At 52.3% G+C, this 21,293-nt stretch overlaps 1 protein-coding gene across 2 annotated transcripts in view; it reads left to right on the plus strand.

Annotated features, from left to right (window-relative positions):
- The window catches only part of Slc6a1 (solute carrier family 6 member 1), a 34,975-nt gene extending 14,340 nt beyond the window's left edge, over nucleotides 1-20,635 (plus strand). For both annotated transcript variants that reach the window (XM_036181785.1, XM_036181784.1), the window contains exons 2-16: nucleotides 3,789-3,838; nucleotides 5,029-5,353; nucleotides 5,670-5,801; nucleotides 5,911-6,011; nucleotides 7,042-7,151; nucleotides 7,894-8,026; nucleotides 10,855-10,989; nucleotides 11,153-11,256; nucleotides 12,329-12,453; nucleotides 13,680-13,792; nucleotides 13,997-14,128; nucleotides 15,285-15,387; nucleotides 16,750-16,850; nucleotides 17,490-17,657; nucleotides 18,420-20,635. In XM_036181785.1, coding sequence (XP_036037678.1) covers nucleotides 5,116-5,353; nucleotides 5,670-5,801; nucleotides 5,911-6,011; nucleotides 7,042-7,151; nucleotides 7,894-8,026; nucleotides 10,855-10,989; nucleotides 11,153-11,256; nucleotides 12,329-12,453; nucleotides 13,680-13,792; nucleotides 13,997-14,128; nucleotides 15,285-15,387; nucleotides 16,750-16,850; nucleotides 17,490-17,657; nucleotides 18,420-18,524 — 1,800 coding nt within the window. In that variant the 5' untranslated portion in view covers nucleotides 3,789-3,838; nucleotides 5,029-5,115 and the 3' untranslated portion in view covers nucleotides 18,525-20,635. The remainder of the gene's footprint in view (nucleotides 1-3,788; nucleotides 3,839-5,028; nucleotides 5,354-5,669; nucleotides 5,802-5,910; nucleotides 6,012-7,041; nucleotides 7,152-7,893; nucleotides 8,027-10,854; nucleotides 10,990-11,152; nucleotides 11,257-12,328; nucleotides 12,454-13,679; nucleotides 13,793-13,996; nucleotides 14,129-15,284; nucleotides 15,388-16,749; nucleotides 16,851-17,489; nucleotides 17,658-18,419) is intronic.
- Nucleotides 20,636-21,293: the final 658 nt, after the last annotated feature.

Consider the following 21,293-nt stretch of genomic DNA (forward strand, 5'->3'; position numbering starts at 1 on the left):
AAGAGATAAAAGCAAGTGGGGCTATTACAGCTGCTGCAAGCCTCTGCCATTCCAGTAATTACTGAGCAGAAGGGAGGGAGCAAGATGAAGCAGCAGTGGGCCCAACCGGGGAGGGAGGAGAGGAAGGAAGGGGAAGCTGGGAGAGAGGCAAGCCGAAGCAGCATTCAGGCTAAGCCAGCTGCTCTGCCTCCTCCGACCCACAACTCATGTGCTGGGACAATGGCGCCCCTCACTCTCCAGCCCTGGCTTCTCAGCCTCTGCCACCCACACGGGGCCTCTGCAGCCATGAGACAGAGGGAGATTGTCCTTCGGTGTGTCCCTGCATACCCCTCTTTCCAAGCTGGCTACTGCTTCAGGGTGGAGCCCCAGTGCCCCAGTGCCCCAGACCAAGTCCCCATGTCTCTCTTGGACTCTCAGACTGAGAGCCCCCACCCACTTATGATACAATAATAATAATAATAATAATAATAATAATAATAATAATTTGAACTGTGGCTTCTGAGACCTTGTGTGATGTGACCCCTGTGACCCCTCCACCTGGGTCCGTTCCCTTTTGGCCTCTCTGCTGTCTTTCTAACACCAAGGGCTCCTTCCAGCCTCGGGGTCTTTGTGCTGCTTTAGACACTGTGTCCTATGTCCCAGGGTGTCACATTTCTAGCTAATAATTCAAGCTGAATTTTGTGGTTGTTCTGCCCAAATAAAAGAAGCTCAAGGGCTACTTCTGACCCATTTGCCACATCTGATTCATGGCTTCCGACTCCTCACCCCTTTCTTGCAAAGTGTCTCTGGTGGAGGGACCCACAGAGCTCTTTATGCTTAGCTATGTTTTTGTCAATGGGCCATCACTGAAACACTCACCACCCTTCTGCTCTCGTTCATTAACTCCATCCTTTCAGTGAGCCTTCCATCTGCCTGATCATAGTACCTTTCTTACAACTAGTCCCTGTGTCCAGTACTCCGGTCCAGCTCCCCTCTCAGCCTCTGACAGGGATGAGCTGGACCTCTTCCTCTTCTGGCTGAGGTAAAGACCCACAGCAAAGAGACTCATGTGTTTATAGCTGGTGTTCCCCGATAGGACTGATAGGTGAATACCTGGGCTTTTGAAATGCTGAGACTCTGAGGGACCAGAGTCTCAGAGTGCCAGTCCCTCCATCCCTGTGTTATCCCTGCTGGCATAGTCCCAGATGGATGCAGCCAGGAACGCTGGGTACAAACCATCAGTCCACATGAAATGGTGAATGTCCACGTAGTGCCTGAGATTTTCTGAGCCTGTCAGCCACTGCAGGAGTTATTCTTCATGCCTCTGTGCCTGGCCCTGCTGTTATCATCCACCCATTTATCCAGATGGGGGGTCAGAGAGGTGAGGCAGCTCACCCTCCATGAGCAGGTTCTGGAGGGAGCCAAGGTCAGACTCAGCAATAAAGTGGCTTCCATCACAGGCCAGTCAGTCTCTGCATCTTGAATCCTCCCCCTGGCACCAGTTCCATCACACCAGCCTCCTTTGTTTATATTCAGACATAGTCATGAAATCACAGCTCTTGGCTCTGCAGCTCTTTCTCGGATGCTGCCCGTGTTTGGATGAATACAGATACACATTTCTGGAAAACAGAAATGGCAGCCTGGCTCCCTCAGGGCCAGCCTTCCCAAGTAGCCCTGCCTAGGACCCCTGGGTTGGAGGTGAGGACTTGCAGACTGCCTTTCCTGAGGACCCAAGGGGCCAAGGAGTCTGAGAGCCCCATGTGACCATGGGGACCATCCTTGCCCATCAGTGCTGCTGTCACAGAATACCACAGACCAGTCAGTGTTGGATCATGACAACAGCCTGGAGGCTCATGGTTCTAGAAGCTGAGAGACTGTGGCAGTCTAGAGGCATCAGAAGGGCCTTCTTGTTAAATCTTCCTGAGACATGGCAGGAGAGAGGCTGAGAAGGTGGAATTCACTTTTGTAACAACCACTCCAGCGACAATGACATTGGTGGGAACCAAGCCTTGCAACCAACCTGACCACCTCTGAAGTGCCTCATTCAAGCCACAGTAGGGACACTGTGGCATCCCAGAGTAGAGTAGCTGGGCTAAAGAAACCCTGGAAATGCAAGCTAGAACATTAGCAAGACATCCTCTTCCTCCTCAATGGCCAGTTCTCTCTCCCACAATTGAGTATAGGGTGGGCAGCCCCTGATGCCTCCAAGTCCCCAAGTCTCACTTTCCTCACACCAAGATCCCAGGGAAAGAATCTGATTGGCTAGCTTAGGCTACATGGTCAGACCTGGCCTGAGGTGATTGGATCATTCTGAATAAATATGGCAGCTGGAGCCTACTGGGATAGACAGACAGTGGGACAACTGAGGACACTGGTCATGAAAGAAGTGAACCCATTTGTCTGTCTCGTCTGAGTCATCTGCATTTCTTGACGCCGGAACAGGCCTCATCTTCCACTTCCTACTCTCTCCATCCTGGAAAGTACAGGCTGCCTCTACCTGAGGCCATGGTTCTCCTTGATGTGGTCAGGCCCGGCCAGAATGGAGATAAACATTCAGGACAAGCCTATCCCTATGCAGGAGGCTCAAACTGAGCGGGCCACCTTGAGGAGAAGCAGGGGTGGCCGTGAAGTATTCCCATGAAGAGGACACAGTGGTGCCGGGTAACAGGCTGCATGTGAGGGGCTGAAGGCCTTGCACTGCACACAGGGCATCTGGGGCAAGTCCTAGGCACAACGCCCATGCTACCCATGGCTTTTGCTCATCTCCCATGTGGGAGTCATGGAGCAGCACTTCCTTCCCTCCTGTGTTCCAGTTTATTCCAAGGGTTCCATAAGTTTAGCTTGTATCATTTTATGAAACAGTTTTTATAGAATGTTCTAGAAAAAATTGTTAGCACACAAAGAAGAAAATAAATTCTGTGAATGTCTATTGACATGTTTAGGGGGTCAGAACTTTAAGTAGGACCGCTTGAAGAAGAGTTTTCCAACCTCTACCTTCCTCACACACACAAAAAAAATAGGGTGCTTCCCTGTACTTTGACATCATTTTTTTCACTTTTCTTTATTAGGAAATTTTCTACTCACTCCACATGCTATCCACAGACCCCCCCTCCTCCCTCCTCCCACCCTTCAGCCTTCTTTCTGAAGCTACCCCACATTCCCACATCCCCCAAATCGAGGTCTCCCATGGGGAGTCAGCAGAGCCCAGCACACTGAGCCTAGGCAGGTCCAAGCCCCTTCCCACTGCACCAAGGCTGGGCAAGGTGTCACACCACAGGCACCGGGTTCCAGAAGCCTGCCCATAGACCAGGGACAGATCCCGATCCCCCTGCCTGGGTATCCCCCAAACAGTTCAAGCCAAACAACCGTCTTCTGTCTGACACCATTTTTTTTATAACATTTCTGCAAGTTTATATGGAGGATGGAGAAAACTGTCAACTAGAATAAACTTTAATTTTGTATATTAAAAAAAAAGAAAAGAAAATATCAGCCCAGTTCCTGACTCCCAGCAGACCCCGAGCATTGTCCCACCCCTGGTTTCTCTTGTCCGCCTGATAAAATTATGGAACACCCTGCCCATCACCACAGCTGTCCTAACACAGCCCTCCCTGCATGTCTCCGCATCCGCGGGCCAGCTCTATGCTGCATGGACTCACTCCAGTCACTCCGGCTGGGGACGCTCTGCGGTCACACGCACAGCCTGTGTCTCGGCTGCTTCCCCCTGCCTGTTGCCCCCTGCCAACAGCCCAGCACCATTTGGTCTAGCCTGCCCGTTCACCTCCTGCCTTTCTCCCCGATCTGTTCTACAGGCTCTGTGGAGGGAGCCTTTAGGAGAGGGCCCACTGCAGAGAGCCACCAGGTAAGATGAGCAACCGTGTGGGGCATTGTGCCGGCCAGAGGAGACTGGCCCCGTTGTAGAGATGGGGAAACAGAAGTTTAGAGGAATCATGGGGATGGCTCAGTCAGTAAAGTGCTTGAACTCAGAACCCACGTGAGGCCCTGAGTTTGATCCCTAGCACGGTTGTCAAAGGCCAAGCGTGGCCACATGGGCCTGTAACCTCAGAACCAGGAGGATGGAGATAAAAGAATTGCTGCAGCTTGCTAGATGCTGGTGTAGCTGAAAGAATTATGATCTCTAGGTTCAATGAGGGACCACATCTCAAGAGGAGGACTAGGGCTCCCAGCAGCCTCCTTTGGCCTCTGTGTGTGTTCCCAGATATGCTTGTGTTTCCCACGCTCAGCCAGGTGTGCAGGTACACACTTGTAATCCCAGCACTGAGGAGCCAGAGATTTGCTGGCCAGCCAGCCTAGCCCGGTCTATGAGTTCCAGGCCACCAAGAGACACTGTCTCAGGAATAATGGACAGCTGCTGAGGAATGTCATCCAAGGTTGACCTCTGCCTCACAAATGCACACACATACATGCACATGTGTATCTGCACGCACACACATACACACACACACACACACACACACAGAGAGAGAGAGAGAGAGAGAGAGAGAGAGAGAGAGAGAGAGAGAGAGAGAATCAGCTGGAGAGTTAAGTCATAGTACTAAGTCCTAGTACTCAGCTGGTAAAACACAGAACTGAACTCAGGACCCATCTGAGGACAGTTTCATTCCCATAGTACTTTAACTGGAGAGTGACAGGAGAACATCTTGAGTGACCAAGGTCTGGTAAAGGTCATGTAAGCCATGGCTGTTCCTCAGTAAGGGAAGGGTTAGTTTGCAAACATAAAAGTCTTTTCCTTTTCTTTCTGTTGGCTTTTTTGAGAATCACTGTATATCCCAGGCTGCCCTCCATCCTCAGCCTCCTAAATGTCCCACCAAACATGGCTTCTTTTGATTTTCCCCTCAACAGCCTGTTGAGAGATGTGCTGCTGTCCTTGATTTAAAAGCTGGAGCAGAGCACAGAGAGATTAGAGTACTTAGCTAAAGTCACACAGCCCCTGAATGGTAGAGTGGGTAATGGCAACTCAAAGCACCTTCAGGGTCCCCCCACCCCTGCCCTTTACCTGTAACCCACTCTATCCTCCTACAATGACCACAGGCCGCAAAGCTGCTGTCCACGTGGACCGGAGCTGACATCACACGCCCACCCACCAGGACCCCTGCTGCCAAGTTCGTGCTCCGAGACATGGCGACCGATACCAGCAAGGTGGCTGATGGGCAGATCTCCACTGAGGTCAGCGAGGCCCCTGTGGCCGGCGACAAGCCCAAAACCTTGGTGGTCAAGGTGCAGAAGAAAGCTGGGGACCTCCCCGACCGGGACACATGGAAGGGCCGCTTCGACTTCCTCATGTCCTGTGTGGGCTACGCCATTGGCCTGGGCAATGTGTGGAGGTTCCCTTACCTCTGCGGGAAAAATGGTGGTGGTAGGTGGCCACCTGGTGACATCGGGGCCAGGTCTTTGCATTTTCTGGGTCTACCTTAAGGGAAGAGAGGGTCTTTGGGAACAGGTCCTATTTGTCACCTCTTATTGAGTTCCCCAGTGACAGTTGTCTGTGGCAGTGATGCCAGAAACTTCTGTCTCTTGCAAGAGCTGGGGTGCATTTTGAACAAAGGATGCCTTTGGGTCTGGCCCTGGCCCTGGCCCTGGGTGATACTTTCCAGGTGGGACACATGGGAATGGTGGGTGGAAGCCCAAAGCCGCTGGAGAGACTTAGGGCCATGAGTGTGTCTCTCCTCCAGGGGCCTTCCTGATCCCATATTTCCTGACGCTCATCTTTGCGGGTGTTCCTCTCTTTCTTCTGGAGTGCTCACTAGGCCAGTACACCTCCATTGGGGGCCTGGGAGTGTGGAAGTTGGCTCCCATGTTCAAAGGTGAGTGGCCGGGGAGGCTGGGCATGTAGACGGGCCTCACCCAAGGTCCTCAGGGAAGAGGAAGCCTTGGGTCCATATCTGGGCATGCCCTGTGTGTGTTCCCCTCCAGGTGTGGGCCTCGCTGCGGCTGTGCTATCCTTCTGGCTGAACATCTACTACATCGTTATCATCTCCTGGGCCATCTATTACCTGTACAACTCCTTCACCACGGTGAGTGGCTGCTGGTCAGGGCTTACATGGGCTGAGGGGATCCCCCCAGTGTGCTTCCTGGGTCAGCCCTTGAATGAGGGGTATGGCTTGTATCTTCCCTGGCCAGCCACACTGAGAGTCTCAATCTAGCACTTCAGAGGCATCCCACAATTGGATCCAATTGCTCATTTTGTATGGACTCAGATGGCATGGATTTGAATGCCCACTACTATGTACCACCTGTGCAACTTGAGGAATGAGCTTTAACTTCTCTGAGACCTCACTGCTCCAGACCAAAGAAAGGTCTCGGAAACACTGGGATCTATGCCATACGTTCACAGCATCATGTTTTGTAAGACCCACCACTCAGAAGCAAGCCAGGGCCCCCAGGGAACACGTGTGACTGGATTGCGTGTGTGTGGCGGAATATTACTCAGGCTTAATGAAGGAAGAAACTCTGACCAGTGTACTGTGGGCATGAAACTTGACAATAAGGCTGTCACGGAGAACAGATGCTGTGTGATTCCACTGGCAGGCGGTCCTTAAAGTGGTCAGATTGTGAGAGACAGAAGGCATCGTGTGGGGGTCCATGAGGATGGGGAGTTAGTAAAGGAGACAGCATTTCTAGAAAGTGCTGCTGCACAATATTGCATACGCTTCATGCTGCTGAGCTACACAAGGAACAGTGGTGAATTTTATACAGCCAATGTTTGACCAGGAATAGGAAGGAAATAAAAAGTGAAGCTCACCCCATAAGTCATGTGTGAAGAGCCTAGAGCCAGGATGGACATGGGACAGACCCCGTCTTCTAGGGTCACCCCTGTAGACACAGTGTAGCTTGGAAGCTGGTTCTTGGTGGTTGGGTGGGGCAAGAGTTCAGATTTGAATGGTGTGATCTTGTCTACCTGTCTCTGAGAGCCGTTAGGAAGGCGAGATGGGGAAATGGCTGTGAGCAGGTACAAGGGGTGATAAGGATGGGCAGGGTGAGTGGGGTCCACTCGGGCTAGCCCCAGGGGCTTAGTGAAATCTGTCTGTGCCTCTGCCCTTGCAGACCCTGCCTTGGAAACAGTGTGACAACCCCTGGAACACTGACCGCTGCTTCTCCAACTACAGCCTGGTCAATACCACCAACATGACCAGCGCTGTGGTGGAGTTCTGGGAGTGAGTGGGGACTGGGCGCATGGCTGGGGAGGTTGTGCCAGCAGGGTGGCCACAGGGGTCTGAGGAGGAGCTTGGTGGCAGCAGGTAGTGTGGCTTCTCCTTCAGTCATTCATCCCTCATTGTCTCTTGAACAATTATTGTGTGTCAGGGTAATTAGAGATCTGAGCATGCCAACAGGCATTGACAGCTTTAGATGACCCATGCTGTCTGGGGATAGACAGGACAGGGAGATGACCTGGACCAGCCTGCAGGAGGATGTGGCTGATTTCTATGACAGGTAGGATGGAGGAGTCAGTGGGACAAGAGAAGGAATGTGTGTGCAGGTTCCATCAGGGAAGCAGTTACAGAGAGTGCCAGGTGAGGGGCTGTGGTGAGAAGCAAGGGCGAGGTGTGGGGCTTAGGAGGTCTGGTCATCTGTTCTCCAGACTCAGACAAGAGGGTACTGTGCACTACAAGGTCTCAGGCAGGAGAGTGACCCTGTGGTTGTACCTGGGACTTAGGAAGATCCCATGGAGCTGGGTAGAGCAGAGTAGAGGAGAAGGCACAGCAGCCCAGGAGTTAGAGTTGACACCAACTCCTGGTACAATCTCCAGGATGAGTGTCATGGCCCCAAGGTCCCTGTCCAAAGTACAAGGTCATGGTGACACCAGGAACCCTGGGGAAGGTATGGTCTGTGTTGGAGCCCTGGTCAATCACCTACTGTTGGCCCTGTGTGACCCTTTCCTCCTTCCTCTGTCCCCAGGCGCAACATGCACCAGATGACGGACGGGCTGGACAAGCCAGGACAGATCCGCTGGCCACTAGCCATCACACTGGCCATCGCCTGGGTGCTTGTGTATTTCTGCATCTGGAAGGGTGTTGGTTGGACTGGAAAGGTAGGCAAGTGTGTGCATAATGGGGGCACACAGGAGAGGGTCAGTTCTATAGGAGGAAGTGTGTACTGGGCCAGGGCCCAGATTCCTACAGGCTGCATCTGGCTTTAGTTAAGGTCCCTTCAGCTCTCTGTGCCTGGGTTCAGTGAAATGAGACGAGCTAGTGCCAGGGCCACAGATGCCACTGGGCTTGCTGGAGCCATCGCTAGATGACAGGTGTTGCTCCAGGGTCACTGAACCAGCTTCCCCTGGCACTTGTTCTATGCCACCCTGTACCCAGTCCAGGGACCCAGAGATGCCATCTTCTGTTTTGACCCGCGGATGGGCGGGTGGCTAGAGGCACGCATCCCCAAGTTCAGATCCCTGCATGATAGCTAGTTAGATTTGTGACCACAGGCATATCATTCTGTCTCCCCGAAACTCATTTTCCTCCTGTGAAATAACACATACCCAGTGGTTCATTGGCACCTGTCAGGATCTCCAGCATTACGGAGGGGGTTTGTCATTTCCATCTCACTTACACAAGTATAGACGGGGACCACGCTGGAGCATCTGGCTGGAGCCATCTGGGTACTGAGTCAGGAGGGCAGCTGGCCTCACGTCCTGTTGAAGAATTTGGGGACAGAGTTAGAGGACTGACTGCGGTCTGAAGGGAGCAGAGGTGGTATGCACCTGTGGTGCAGTCTAGTAGGCCCTGGGACCCACTGGGTCCTCCGATCCTGTGCTGGAGTCAGGAGACCTCTCATCAGTCCCTAGGAATAGGGTAAGCAGAGCCAGATAACGGGCCCTTCCCGGCTAACTCCAGGAAGTAGAAGAGTAGGAGCTTTGTTCAAGGCTTTGGAGGGAAGTTAGAGTGTTAGCTCCCCAGGGAATAGCTGTGTGTACTTAGGCAAGTCACACGACCCCTCTGAGCTTCAGTCCCCTCATCCATTGGTGGCTGAGAGACAATCTATGCAGAATACTGGTCAATGCCCTCTACATGGAAACTCGGCACTTAATACGAGTTATAACCATTGGTGGTGGTGGTGGGGTACCCAGAATTCTGGTTAGTGATCAGAGACATAGAGTGGGGGCCTCCCTCACTATCATTTGGGGATGTTGACCCCTCTGTCTGTCCTTCAGCAAGTTTCTATTGAACACCTACTATGTGCTCAGCCTCCTGCTGAGCATGGAGAATAGGGAAGCATAGACAGGAAATGTATTAGGCATGGCCTGTGCCCTCATACAACCAGCTTCTTTGCTCATGGGGTTGAAAATCACACCCATTTGCTGGACAAACAAAAACAAGGCTCAGAGAAGGCAAAAGAATTACCCCAAGTTACACAACGCTGATGATTAGTGCTCTTTTTTTAAGTTTTCTTTTTTTTTTCATGGTTTGTGGCTATTTTTCTCAATACCAAAGGATCTCAGAGTCCAATAAGAAAGACAAAGGTAACTCAGAATCTACCCATGCTCACCCCCACTGGTGGGGGAGTCACATCAGACTTGGGGGTAACCAAGGTTGCAAAGAAGCTCAGTGCACAGACCAGTTTCTTAGTGATGGGTCTGACAGAAGACAGAGGCCACCGTGCCCTGCCAGCTGCAGCTCCATTTCCAGAAGGTTCTTAAGCAAATAAGTCAATAGTTAGGAAAAGTTAATGGTATTAGATTCAGTAATTGCACAGCTGTAAGTTTTTCCAAGCATGAAATAACACTTTTTCAGATTAAAATTTATATACAGATGGGTTCAGTGCTTTGTTTAGATCCCCGTGTAGCTGGAAAGCCATAGGGGGAGCTGGCACCGCCCAGAGGACCTTCTGTAATTATGGATCGGTTTCATCCTGAGACAGTGAAGCAGCAATTAGGAACTGAGTGGGAACGAACCTAGCCTGTGTATTTTAGCCTCATACATGTCAAAGAGGTGACTCAGTCATGTGAGCCCTTTTAGCAAGGACATGTGGTCAGCCACACAGAAAAAAATGAAGAACCAAAATGTTACATGGTTGCCAGACATCTACAGAGAGTCCACTGAATGTCACAGACTGCTTTAAGCCTTGGGAGAGCAGAGATGTCAGCCATGTGTGGCCTGTCCCTCACCTAATGACTAGGAGCTGTCATCTGTGGGACCTTATGTGCACGTCCACATGAACTTTAAATGTTCCCTGTCATCATATGTGTTACTTGGATAATGTAAATTAAAAAATAATCAACGCGGGACTGGTTATGGTGGTACACATCTCTAACCTCAGCACTCCAGAGGCAGAAATAGGTGGCTCTCTGAATTCCAGGCCATGGAGGACTACATAGTGAGATCTTATCTCAAAGAAAAACAAACAAAAAACCCCAAACATGCTGGGGGAGGTGGTGGCCCACACCTTTAATCCCAGCACTCGGGAGGCAGAGCCAGGCAGATCTCTGTGAGTTTGAGCCAGCCTGGGCTACCAAGTAAGTTCCAGGACAGGCTCCAAAGCTACAGAGAAACCCTCTTTCGGGAAAACAAACAAACAAACAAACAACAACAACAAAAATTAGAGCTCACTCTTGTAACCCAAACACTCGGAAAGATGAAGCAGGAGGATCGCTGTGAGTTTGAAGCCAGCCCTGAGCTGACAAGGGGTGGAGGGTGGGGGAGGTGTCTCCCTCACCGACAGGCACTAGCCTCACACACCTGGGAGGGACAGAGGGAGGAAAGAGAGAAGACAGGAGTGAGAAAGTGAGCACTGAGCCAGCGCCAGAGACTCCATGGAGGGGCTTAAGAAAGGTGGGCATGCCTAGCAGGGTAGGAATCCAGGGTAGGGGGTTCAGGATTGGTGCTGCAGAGCAGATGCAGCCCTACGGCCTTTTGCTCCTAGGTGGTCTACTTCTCTGCCACGTACCCCTACATCATGCTCATCATCCTGTTCTTCCGCGGAGTGACGTTGCCTGGGGCCAAGGAGGGGATCCTCTTCTACATCACACCCAACTTCCGCAAGTTGTCAGATTCTGAGGTGAGCGCTCCACCCTGCCCTGCTCTGATCCACCATGGGTCTGCACGCTGTAGCCACCAAGTACCCAAGCATGTCGGGTGGAGCTGAGAACTCCTGGGTGGGAGAGGCTGCGATGATGATTCTGTACTTTATCGGTTCTGAGGTTCTCACCCTCTGCCCACAGGTGTGGCTAGACGCAGCCACCCAGATCTTCTTCTCCTACGGGCTGGGCCTGGGGTCCCTGATCGCTCTAGGAAGCTACAACTCTTTCCACAACAATGTGTACAGGTGTGAAGGGGTGGGACTTGAGGCTTCCTTCCTGACCGCACCCCTGATCACACCTTTCTGGGAGAGGCACATTGAGGCCACATCTCCGGGAATGCGTGCCAACCCCTCTGCCCCCAACCCCTCTGCCTCCTAACCCCTCTGCCCCCTAACCCCTCTGCCCCCTAACCCCTCTGCCCCCTAACCCCTCTGCCCCCCAACCCCTCTGCCCCCCAACCCCTCTGCCCCCCAACCCCTCTGCCCCCAACCCCTCTGCCCCAACCCCTCTGCCCCCTAACCCCTCTGCCCCAACCCCTCTGCCCCCAACCCCTCTGCCTCCTAACCCCTCTGCCCCCTAACCCCTCTGCCTCCAACCCCTCTGCCCCCTAACCCCTCTGCCCCCTAACCCCTCTGCCCCCTAACCCCTCTGCCCCCAACCCCTCTGCCTCCTAACCCCTCTGCCCCCAACCCCTCTGCCCCCAACCCCTCTGCCTCCTAACCCCTCTGCCTCCTAACCCCTCTGCCCCCAACCCCTCTGCCTCCTAACCCCTCTGCCTCCTAACCCCTCTGCCCCCAACCCCTCTGCCTCCTAACCCTCTGCCTCCTAACCCCTCTGCCCCCTAACCCCTCTGCCTCCTAACCCCTCTGCCTCCTAACCCCTCTGCCCCTAACCCCTCTGCCTCCTTGCCAACCCCAGTAATGTACAGCTCTCTCAGGGCACTCTCCTCTTGTCACACACTGGATGCCAAGCTTTGCCTCAAAGACTGCATTCCTTGTGGAAACCTAGCCCCAAAGCCATGCCTTCTGTAGTACGCCTACCCTGGCCATTTACATATTAGGTCCCTCTTTACTCTCTTAGGTGACCCCTTCCTTCCTTTCTCCCTCCCTCCTTCCCACCCTCCCTCCCTCCCTCCTTCCCTCCCTCCCTCCCTTCCTTCCTTCTCTACCCCTGCCTGTCTTGCTCTGGGCCTGCCCTTCTAGAACCACAAGACTCTCTTCTAGAGCCCTTCTTTCCTTCCCTCAGAGGTCACTGCCTCTGGTCCCACTAGCCCGTAGTCAATGCCCCCTCATCTCACGGCCCCGCCCTGCTCTTCAGGGACTCCATCATCGTTTGCTGCATCAACTCCTGCACCAGCATGTTCGCTGGTTTTGTCATCTTCTCCATCGTGGGCTTCATGGCTCATGTCACCAAGAGATCCATTGCTGATGTGGCCGCCTCAGGTTAGTGCTTTACCCCAGGGAAGGCAGACAGATCCTGCCATGACGGTATGTGCTGTCGTGAGGAGGTGTGTGGGTCCAGCTGGGACGTGGTCACCTCCATGATACAAAGCTCTTCAGGCTAGCCTTTTGCCATAGCTCTAAAACCATTGTCACTGTACCCACTCTGCTCCCATGGTTACTAATGCCAAAGCCAGGAAGACCCTCAGTGCCTGACCCCTTCCCACTTGGGGCTGTGCAAGCCACAACAGGAGGGCTGTGTACCTGGGAGAGACCCCTGAGGCTCAGGGATGTGATGTGACCTCCCCTTGTGGAACCGGGTTGGTCATGCTCTCTGCTGAGGTTCCTGTCTCACCCACAGGGGAAACCCTCCTCCAATCCCACTTTCCTGGAACTCTCCAGACTCTCGCTTCCCCACACTGCCCTAGAGCCACGCTCAGGAAGATTACAGTATCCTCACAGGAGGTTTCTCCTCAACTCTTAGCCATCCTCTCTGGGGCCTCCAGACCTACATCCTCCCTTCCAGACCCCAGACAGATGTCCTACATCTGCTCCACCCTGTAACTTCCCACCTCATGAAGGCTTCAGCTGCCCTAGGCTGAACAAAAGCCTGGGCCTCCTCCCACCCTCCCCCACCTCTCCACAAGCCATCATTTCCGGTGTCTGTCCCCCACCTGCCTCCTTCATGTCTCCCCATCCAGCCTCTCCACACCTGCACCATCCCTGCCCCTGGCCAGGTCCCATGGTCTCTCAGTGGAGGGTGGCCACAGCTCTGTACCTCTGTCTTCCCTCTCACTACTGGCTCTCACTGCTGACTAAGGGATAACAGTACACACACAAGGTTACCCAGAGGATGAGCTGAGGTCAAAATGAGCAAGGGAATGTGCGTGGGGTGTGCTGGGTGTGTGTGCCAGGTTGTCAGGCATGCCGGTGTACTGGTGTGCCAGGTGTGCTGGGTGTGCCAGGTATGCTGGGTGTGCTGGGTGTGTGTGTGCCGGGGGTGCTGGGTGTGTGTGCCGGGTTGTCAGGTGTGCCGGGGGTGCTGGGTGTGCTGATGTGCTGGGTGTGTGTGCCGGGTTGTCAGGTGTGCTGGGGGTGCTGGGGGTGCTGATGTGCTGGGTGTGTGTGCCAGGTTGTCAGGCGTGCCAGGTGTACTGATGTGCCAGGTGTACCGGGTGTGCTGGTGGCACTCAGTCTTTCTCTTTCCTCTGTTTTGTCCTCCCCACCAGGCCCTGGGTTAGCATTTTTGGCATACCCTGAGGCTGTGACACAGCTTCCCATCTCTCCCCTCTGGGCTATCCTCTTCTTCTCCATGCTGCTGATGCTGGGCATCGACAGCCAGGTGAGCTCCCCCCACAGCACCATGAGGACCCCCTTCAGGGCCATCCTGGTCTTGATTAGCCCCTGCAGTGCCTGGAAGGCCCCAGCCCATCCTAGGCCTGCTGTCTGGCTATAGGCTTGCTTTCCCTTACAAGTCCAGGTTTTACGGGTGGGTGGGTAGAGGCTGGCTGCAGCAGGTGGCTGACCCCATCCTTTTCCCAACAAGTTCTGTACCGTGGAGGGCTTCATCACTGCCCTGGTGGATGAGTACCCCAGGCTCCTCCGCAATCGCCGTGAACTCTTCATTGCTGCTGTGTGCATTGTGTCCTACCTGATCGGCCTCTCTAACATCACCCAGGTAGGCTGACCAGCATCTGACCCGCCGCAGATTTTCCCCGGCACTGGCTTGGCACATCTTTTCATGCCAGGAAACACATTCGCTTCCAAGACCCAAAGCTCTCCAGCCCTCGGGCCTCCTTCCTTAGGGCTAGCCTATGCCACCATCTTTGTCTCTGCACTGAGCACCAGCATGCCAAACCCTATGAGATCCACAGGGGCCCAGAGAATGTAGCCGTCTACCAAACCGCCAGCTCTCTGGAGGAAGGGAAGGGGGTGAATAGGGGATGGGGAGACTGAGAAGGTGGAGAGGATGAGGAGACAGAGAGGATGAGTGAATGGAGGGGATGGGGGAATAAGCTTGCAGTGAGTCAGAGTCAAGCCAGGAAAGGGGGTTCTTTGACAGGGACACATGCCAAGGCCCTTCTGTTTATCTCAGAGAGAAATGCTGTGCGCACCTGCTGTGGGATAGCATGACCCCAGGATTCAGCAGTTATCATGATGGGCACTGCCGTGTTGGCTTTCTGGAGGGGTGTGTTTTATGGGTCAAAACTAACGGGTACAGTAGCTAACTTCTTTCTGAGAGGAGCATTAGGAGAGAAATGGATAGGAGGATGAAGAGTGGCCAAGGTAGCCAGGAGAGGCCTCTCTAAGCAAAGGATCATTGAGCTGAGACTTAGAGATGAGGCAACGCCACTGCTGGGTGGGGGTGGGTGGGTTGGGGTCTTAGGGAAGCAGGCAGAATAGACATGATTGACCCTGCTGTAGGAATGCATCTGGGGAGATGGAGAGACAGGAGAGGCCACTGTGGTAGAGGTAGAGAGAGGGAGGGTGGATGGAGCTGTCAAACCAGACCTTGCAGGCTTTGTGGTTAGATTTGATTTGAAACGATAGCTCTACCTACTGTTTAGCGTGAGTTGGAGGGGGTTTAAGCAGGAAAGAAGAATCGCTGATATGTGCTGGGGATGGCTCCGCTGCCTTCCAGGCCTACTGATAGCCCACTGGAAATGGCGCACCACCTAGAGTAGGCAGCCATAGATCCCAAGTGCTGGCTTTACCCTGTCCTCGAGCTGTCCTGCTGTAGTGTGCCTGACCCCAGCCTCTTCCGGCTCTTGGGGCTGGGGAGGTGTGTGCAACAATGGAGCTATGTCTGCACTTTATCCCTTTGTCTCTTTCAGGGGGGCATTTATGTCTTCAAACTTTTTGATTATTACTCTGCCAGTGGCATGAGCCTGCTGTTCCTGGTTTTCTTTGAGTGTGTCTCCATTTCCTGGTTTTATGGTGAGAACCAGTCCTCTTCCCTCATATCCATCCATCCATCCATCCATCCATCCATCTATCCATCCCATCATTGTTCATTAATGATACCTTGGCTACTAAACTTTGATTTTGCCTTTATAACACTTCCACAAGCTTAGTTAACACAGGCGCTAGCAATGTTTAGAAACTGCAGCTGGGACAGTTGCAGATACTCATTGAAAATGCAAGCCAGGGCTGCAACGATGGCTCAGAGGTTAAGAGTACTTGCTGCTCTTGCAGAGGACCTAGGTTCAGTTCCCACCACCCCCATGGAGACTCACAACCTCCCGTGACCCAATTCCTTCTTTTGGCCACTACAGACACTTCGTGAATATGGTGCATACATATATGTAGACAAACACTTATGCACATAAAATAAAAATTAGTCTTAAAAAATAAAATGCAAGCCATCATGACTTCGTAAATTTGAGGGTGAAAAGATTGGTTTGAAATTTTATTAGGAGGCTGGTGAGATGGCTTAAAATGCTTGCCACCAAGTCTGATAACCTGAGTTCAAGCCCCTGAACCCACCTGTGGGGTAAGATAAGCAGTTGTCACAAGCTGTTCTCTGACTTCCACGTGTGCCGCCCCCCCCCCCCACAGATAAAATAAATAAATGTGAAAAAAAGGGAAAAAAATTATCTGAAAAACTATACAGTTTTTAAAGACGTGCTTCATGACAGCAAGACTATGTATGATTACAAGTGTGAGCTATTTTAGAACAAATCACAAAGGAAGAGTCTAATTTATTTGTTTCTTGTGGGGTCAGAGTTCCCCAAATGACTAAGATCTAAGAATGTCCTTCCCAAATGCCAGCTGTCTCAACAGCATGCGCCTTCTGAAAGAGTCTAGCACAGTGCCCCTCCCCCATCCTCCACCTGCACCCCATCACCCTCTCAGCCCTGTCCCCTCCTCCCTCCTACTGGGTCGCCCTGCTCTGTGGCTTTCCATGGTGAGCAGTGACCTGCTCTGTTCTGAGTGGTTCGGGTTTTCTTGAATCATTATCATTGATGGACTGAATTTGGAATTCTTTACAATAAGTTTCTCACAGTAAGACCACCACGGGGAAATGTGCTGCTGGCAAAGCCACTGAAGGCATGGCTGGGACAGGGTCTGGGGGAGGGGTGCTAGGCAGGCATGTCTTTACACATCATCATGTTCTGGTGCTATAGGAATTGATTAAAACCAAAGCACGTGTCCCACATAAGAAACGAGGACACTGGGGTTAGTAGAAGTGAGGGGACTTGCTCATGGCCACAGCTGGAAGAAGTAGAGTAGAATTGGGTCCTAGACTACTGTCCTGGAAGCTCTCCCTGCCTTCTGCTTCTTACTCCCATGTTGTAGGTGTCAACCGGTTCTACGACAACATCCAGGAGATGGTTGGCTCCAGGCCCTGCATCTGGTGGAAGCTATGCTGGTCCTTTTTCACACCCATCATTGTGGCGGTAAGGATGGGGCTTGACCAGCCACTGGGATGAGGCTAGCCCATGGGGATGAGACTAGCCCACTGGGGTGCAAACATCTCAAGTCCCTGAAGAAAACTTTTGGGAGTAAAGGCAGGATAAGACTCTCCAGGTCTCCTGCTCCCCTCAAATAACACTTTCCCCTCCTGTTTGCTGGACATCTGTGTCAAGCCCTGCCCGGGAACAATTGCATGATTCTATCCTCACAACCTCAGCTAGCCAGAATGTTGTCCTGAGTCACCAAGAGAGAACTGAGCTGGCCCAGCTCAGCCTAACCCAGGAGCCCAGGTTCCTGCCATGTGGAGGCTTCTCTTCTTCAGCAAGTCCCATTCCATCCTGAGGAGTGATGAGGACCTGAGAGCCCTGGCAGGGCACCTCGGGTCCTTGAGATGGGCACTGGGCTGCTGCCTATATTGTGCCCTGTATAATAGTGGCCTGGAGAGGCCATCCAGCCCACTATACTGGCTAGTGTGCAGGCAAGGACCTCCTCTCCAGGCTTTTTCCAGAAAGGGGGTTCTGCTTTAATGCCTCACCTGCACAGTGGCAGAATAGCTATGGTGGAGGTAGGGCCTTGCTTGGCCCAGCCCCGGAACTGACCTTCATGGCCTTCCCCATCCACAGGGTGTGTTTCTCTTCAGCGCTGTGCAGATGACACCACTTACCATGGGAAGCTACGTTTTCCCCAAATGGGGCCAGGGTGTGGGCTGGCTCATGGCCCTTTCCTCCATGGTGCTCATCCCTGGGTACATGGCTTACATGTTCCTCACCCTAAAGGGCTCTCTGAAGCAGGTAAGCCCTTCTGCAACTCAGGGGAGCCCAGGGTCTAGTTGAGAAGGCCTGAGTCGGCAAGCCAGTGCCATTTAGAGTGACAGAGGCCACCTCTGAGGCACTGAGAACCTGCCTGGGTGGAGGAGGATTAGGGTGGCCTCCTGGAAGCCCGAAGATAAGTCAATCTAAGTGGTGGACAGAGAAAGAATGTTCTTAGAAGGTCAAGAGGTCAAAGTGCCATGAGGTAAGCTGGAGGGAGATGAGTGGCTGGAAGGAGGAAGGGGGTGGGGCCAGAGTAAGCTGTGTAAGAATCTGAAAGGAAGGCTATGGCAGGCCGAGGAACAGCATGTGCAAAGGCCCAGGGGTACAAAAGAGGGCAATGAGGGTCAAGTGGTTGAGGAGGGGAGACATGGAGATGGGCAGACACTGGAGTCTGAGAGGTGGCAATGGCCAGGCTGGGGAGGGCCTAGTAGGATCTGGCTTTTACACTGGATGAAATGGAAGTCTATTGGGTCCTGAGACATGGAGGGGGGGGCATTCTGACCAGCTTCCTGCTGCTGTGCTGAGGATGGAGGGGAGACAATGTCAAGAAAGGCATCCGAGAACCAGTCAGGAGCCTCTGGGTCACGCAGTTGAGAGCAGGGTGTTCTGGCCAGGTCGCCTCCACCATGTGGGACATTTGGCTCTCTAGTGAGGAGGCTGGAACTGGATTTGGTGCAGGAAGAGGGATGGGAGGGGATGGTCCCCACTGCAAGGGCTGGTCACCACCACCCCTGTCCACAGCGCCTCCAGGTCATGATTCAGCCCAGCGAAGATATCGTGCGCCCTGAGAATGGTCCTGAGCAGCCGCAGGCTGGCAGCTCAGCCAGCAAGGAGGCCTACATCTAGGGGTGCAGCCCCCTCATCACCCCAGCACTGGCACCCTGGCCTGGCTGTACCCACACCCCTTGAAGACTGAAGATGCTCTCTGTCTCCACCTACCTCAAGGGGCAGGTCCAGACACCATCACCATGCAGAGAGGGAGGTGGGGGACAGTCTGCCCCTGGGTGGGCCCTTCATGGGCAGCCACCCCTGGGGCCTTTCACAGAGGCCTGGTGACTTTTCCCTCAGGCCCCACAGCAGGAGCAGGTCGCTGGCCTTTGTAACTGCCACTGTAGCTTATGTTTCTGCTGCCAGAGAGGGTGACAGCTGAGGCCACATGCTCCTGGCTTTTAGTCATATTCAGACTGTTGCCCTGTGCCCCAACCGTAGACTGTTATCCAGACTTTCCTGTCCACCTTGGCTCTGAACTGATCATGGACCAGGGCTACGACATTTTGTTCGTGGCCAGTCCCTTTCCTTCTCAATGTCTCCTTCCGAGGCAGCTTCACAGGTCCACCCCCAGACATCTCTGTGGCTGTTCATAGAGCAGTGCGGAGAGGGTCCTCTGTCCCTGTGACCCTGTGACCCGGGCAGCTCAGTGCCCCCTGCCCCACCTCCCCAGGTGACAGTAACAGCAGCAGCCTATCCAGAAGGGCCCTGTGTGCTGAGAATTTAAAAAAAAAAGTCACAAGCACAATTGCCTTTTTCTGGTCACCATTCCAGGACTCCCCCAAGTGGGAGCTGTGGTTCTTCCGAGCTGCCCCGTTTTGCACAAACAATGGCGGAGGAAACCAAGGTGAGGGTTCTGTCTAAATAGGACCCATCCAGCTGGCCCTGGTTCCTCCCTTAGATTACCACTGCCACTCTGTTCTGCTGTCCTCCTCACCTTTCTGAAGATCCCTCAGATCTATATGACCACCAATGGAGGAGGCTTAATCCAGAGGCTCTGCCCAGCCTACCCTGACACTGAGCTTTCCTTGTTGACCCGCTCCAGAGGGAATGTCACATGTCCCTCTGGCCTTGGGCTCTGTGTAGGTGAAGCCAGTGGAGACAATTTCTGGAAAGTTCCAGCAGCTCAGCCTCTTTCCTCTGCTGAGAGGATGGGCTCCCATGTAGCAAAGCGTACGTCTTGTCCCGTAGCTCCTTAGCTTGATAGCTCACAAACTGTGTTTATGACTAATCCTTAATAACTATGGTGAATAACTGTGACCGTGGGTTTTTTGAATCTCTTGTCCTTCTCATCCAAAAGTGACCAGCACACCAGTTCTTGCAATAAGCTATCCCTCAGAGCATTAAGCACACTATAGAGAATGCAAACATGTATGCACATAGAAATGCACACACATGCACACCCATCCTCACATGTGGCATTTAGCATCCCATGTGATATTGTTTAGGCAGTAGGCAATCTACCAGCTCTTCTCAAAGACACCCGTAAAGGGGTCATGTGATTGAGGAATCTGCCTGCTCGGTGGAGACTCTGTGACCAGCTTGCACAGGTGCCTGTCATCAGAGTCCCGGGTGTGGAATGCAAGGACCCTCCACTGTGTCTTGTGGCCCCTCCCCTCCCCCACCTGTGTATGAAGCCCTTTAGGATGAGGGCAGGAAATTCCCTTCTTGCTGCTTGCTGTTCTTAGATGTGAAACTGAGAACGTGTATTTCTGAGATAAATGCAGTCTATTTCATGTCTGTAAGCACCTCTGAGATGTTTGGCAAGAAATCCCCGATTTCCACCCAAACTTACCTTATAGAGCACAACATTAAGGGTCGTAAATTACTGTGAGAACTGTGAATATGTGTAACTTTTCTTTTTTAGTTTTTGCCCAGAGGGAAAAAGATAATTGTATTATCATATATGCTTTTTTTTGCAATAAGGATTTATTCTCAGAACATCAAGTAAATTTATCTCTATATAAAAAGTATATGTAATATATGACTATTCAGACTATATACAGAGCCTGTTTTAAAAAATTTACAGTATTATTTAGTAAAATTATCTGTTCTATGGACCAAATGTAAAATATTTATACATGAAGATGTGTTTTAAATGTCTATAAATGATATCACAACTAGAGCACGGCGTTATGTAAGTTTCTAAGAATTTAGAGGAAAAATAATAAAGGTTCTATGATATTCACTGTATTAGTCACTTTTCTGTTGCTGTGACGAGATGCCATGACCAAGCTTACAGAAGAAAAGGGTTAAAATCCCAGGGTGGCACACATATAATCCCAGCCTTCAGAACACTGAGGCAGGAGGATCCTAAGTCCAACATAGCCTGGGTCTCATAGAAGGTTTGAATCTAGCCTAGACTACATAGACCCTGTCTCAACAAAAAAGACAGCTAAGGATTTTTCTTAGTTTTAAAGTTTTTATTACAGTTGTGGTGTGTGTGTGTGTGTGTGTGTGTGTGCGCGCGCGCGCCCGCTTACATGTGGAGGCACACAGCACATGACAGCAATGGACTTGTAGATGTGGTTCGTTGTTTCTTCCTTCACCATATGGGGTGGAGGGGATCAAACTCAAGTCGTCAGGCCCAGGGCCAGTTTTCTATTTGTTTTGTTTGCACGTCTACTTATTTAGTATGTGTGTGATTATGCATGCACGTGGAGGTCAGAGGGCAACTTTTAGAAGTTGGTTCTCCTGAACCATGTGAGTTCTGGGGCTTAAATTCAGGTCATCAGACTTACTGGTGAGTGTTTTTAAAAGCTGAGCCCATCTCACCTGCCCTAGACAGAGATTTTTAAGTCAACTGAGGCACGTGTCCTCAGAATGGATTGTGGGCCCCAGCCTTGC

This window comes from Onychomys torridus, chromosome 3, assembly GCF_903995425.1.
Source record: "Onychomys torridus chromosome 3, mOncTor1.1, whole genome shotgun sequence".
Classification (NCBI taxonomy): domain Eukaryota; kingdom Metazoa; phylum Chordata; class Mammalia; order Rodentia; family Cricetidae; genus Onychomys; species Onychomys torridus.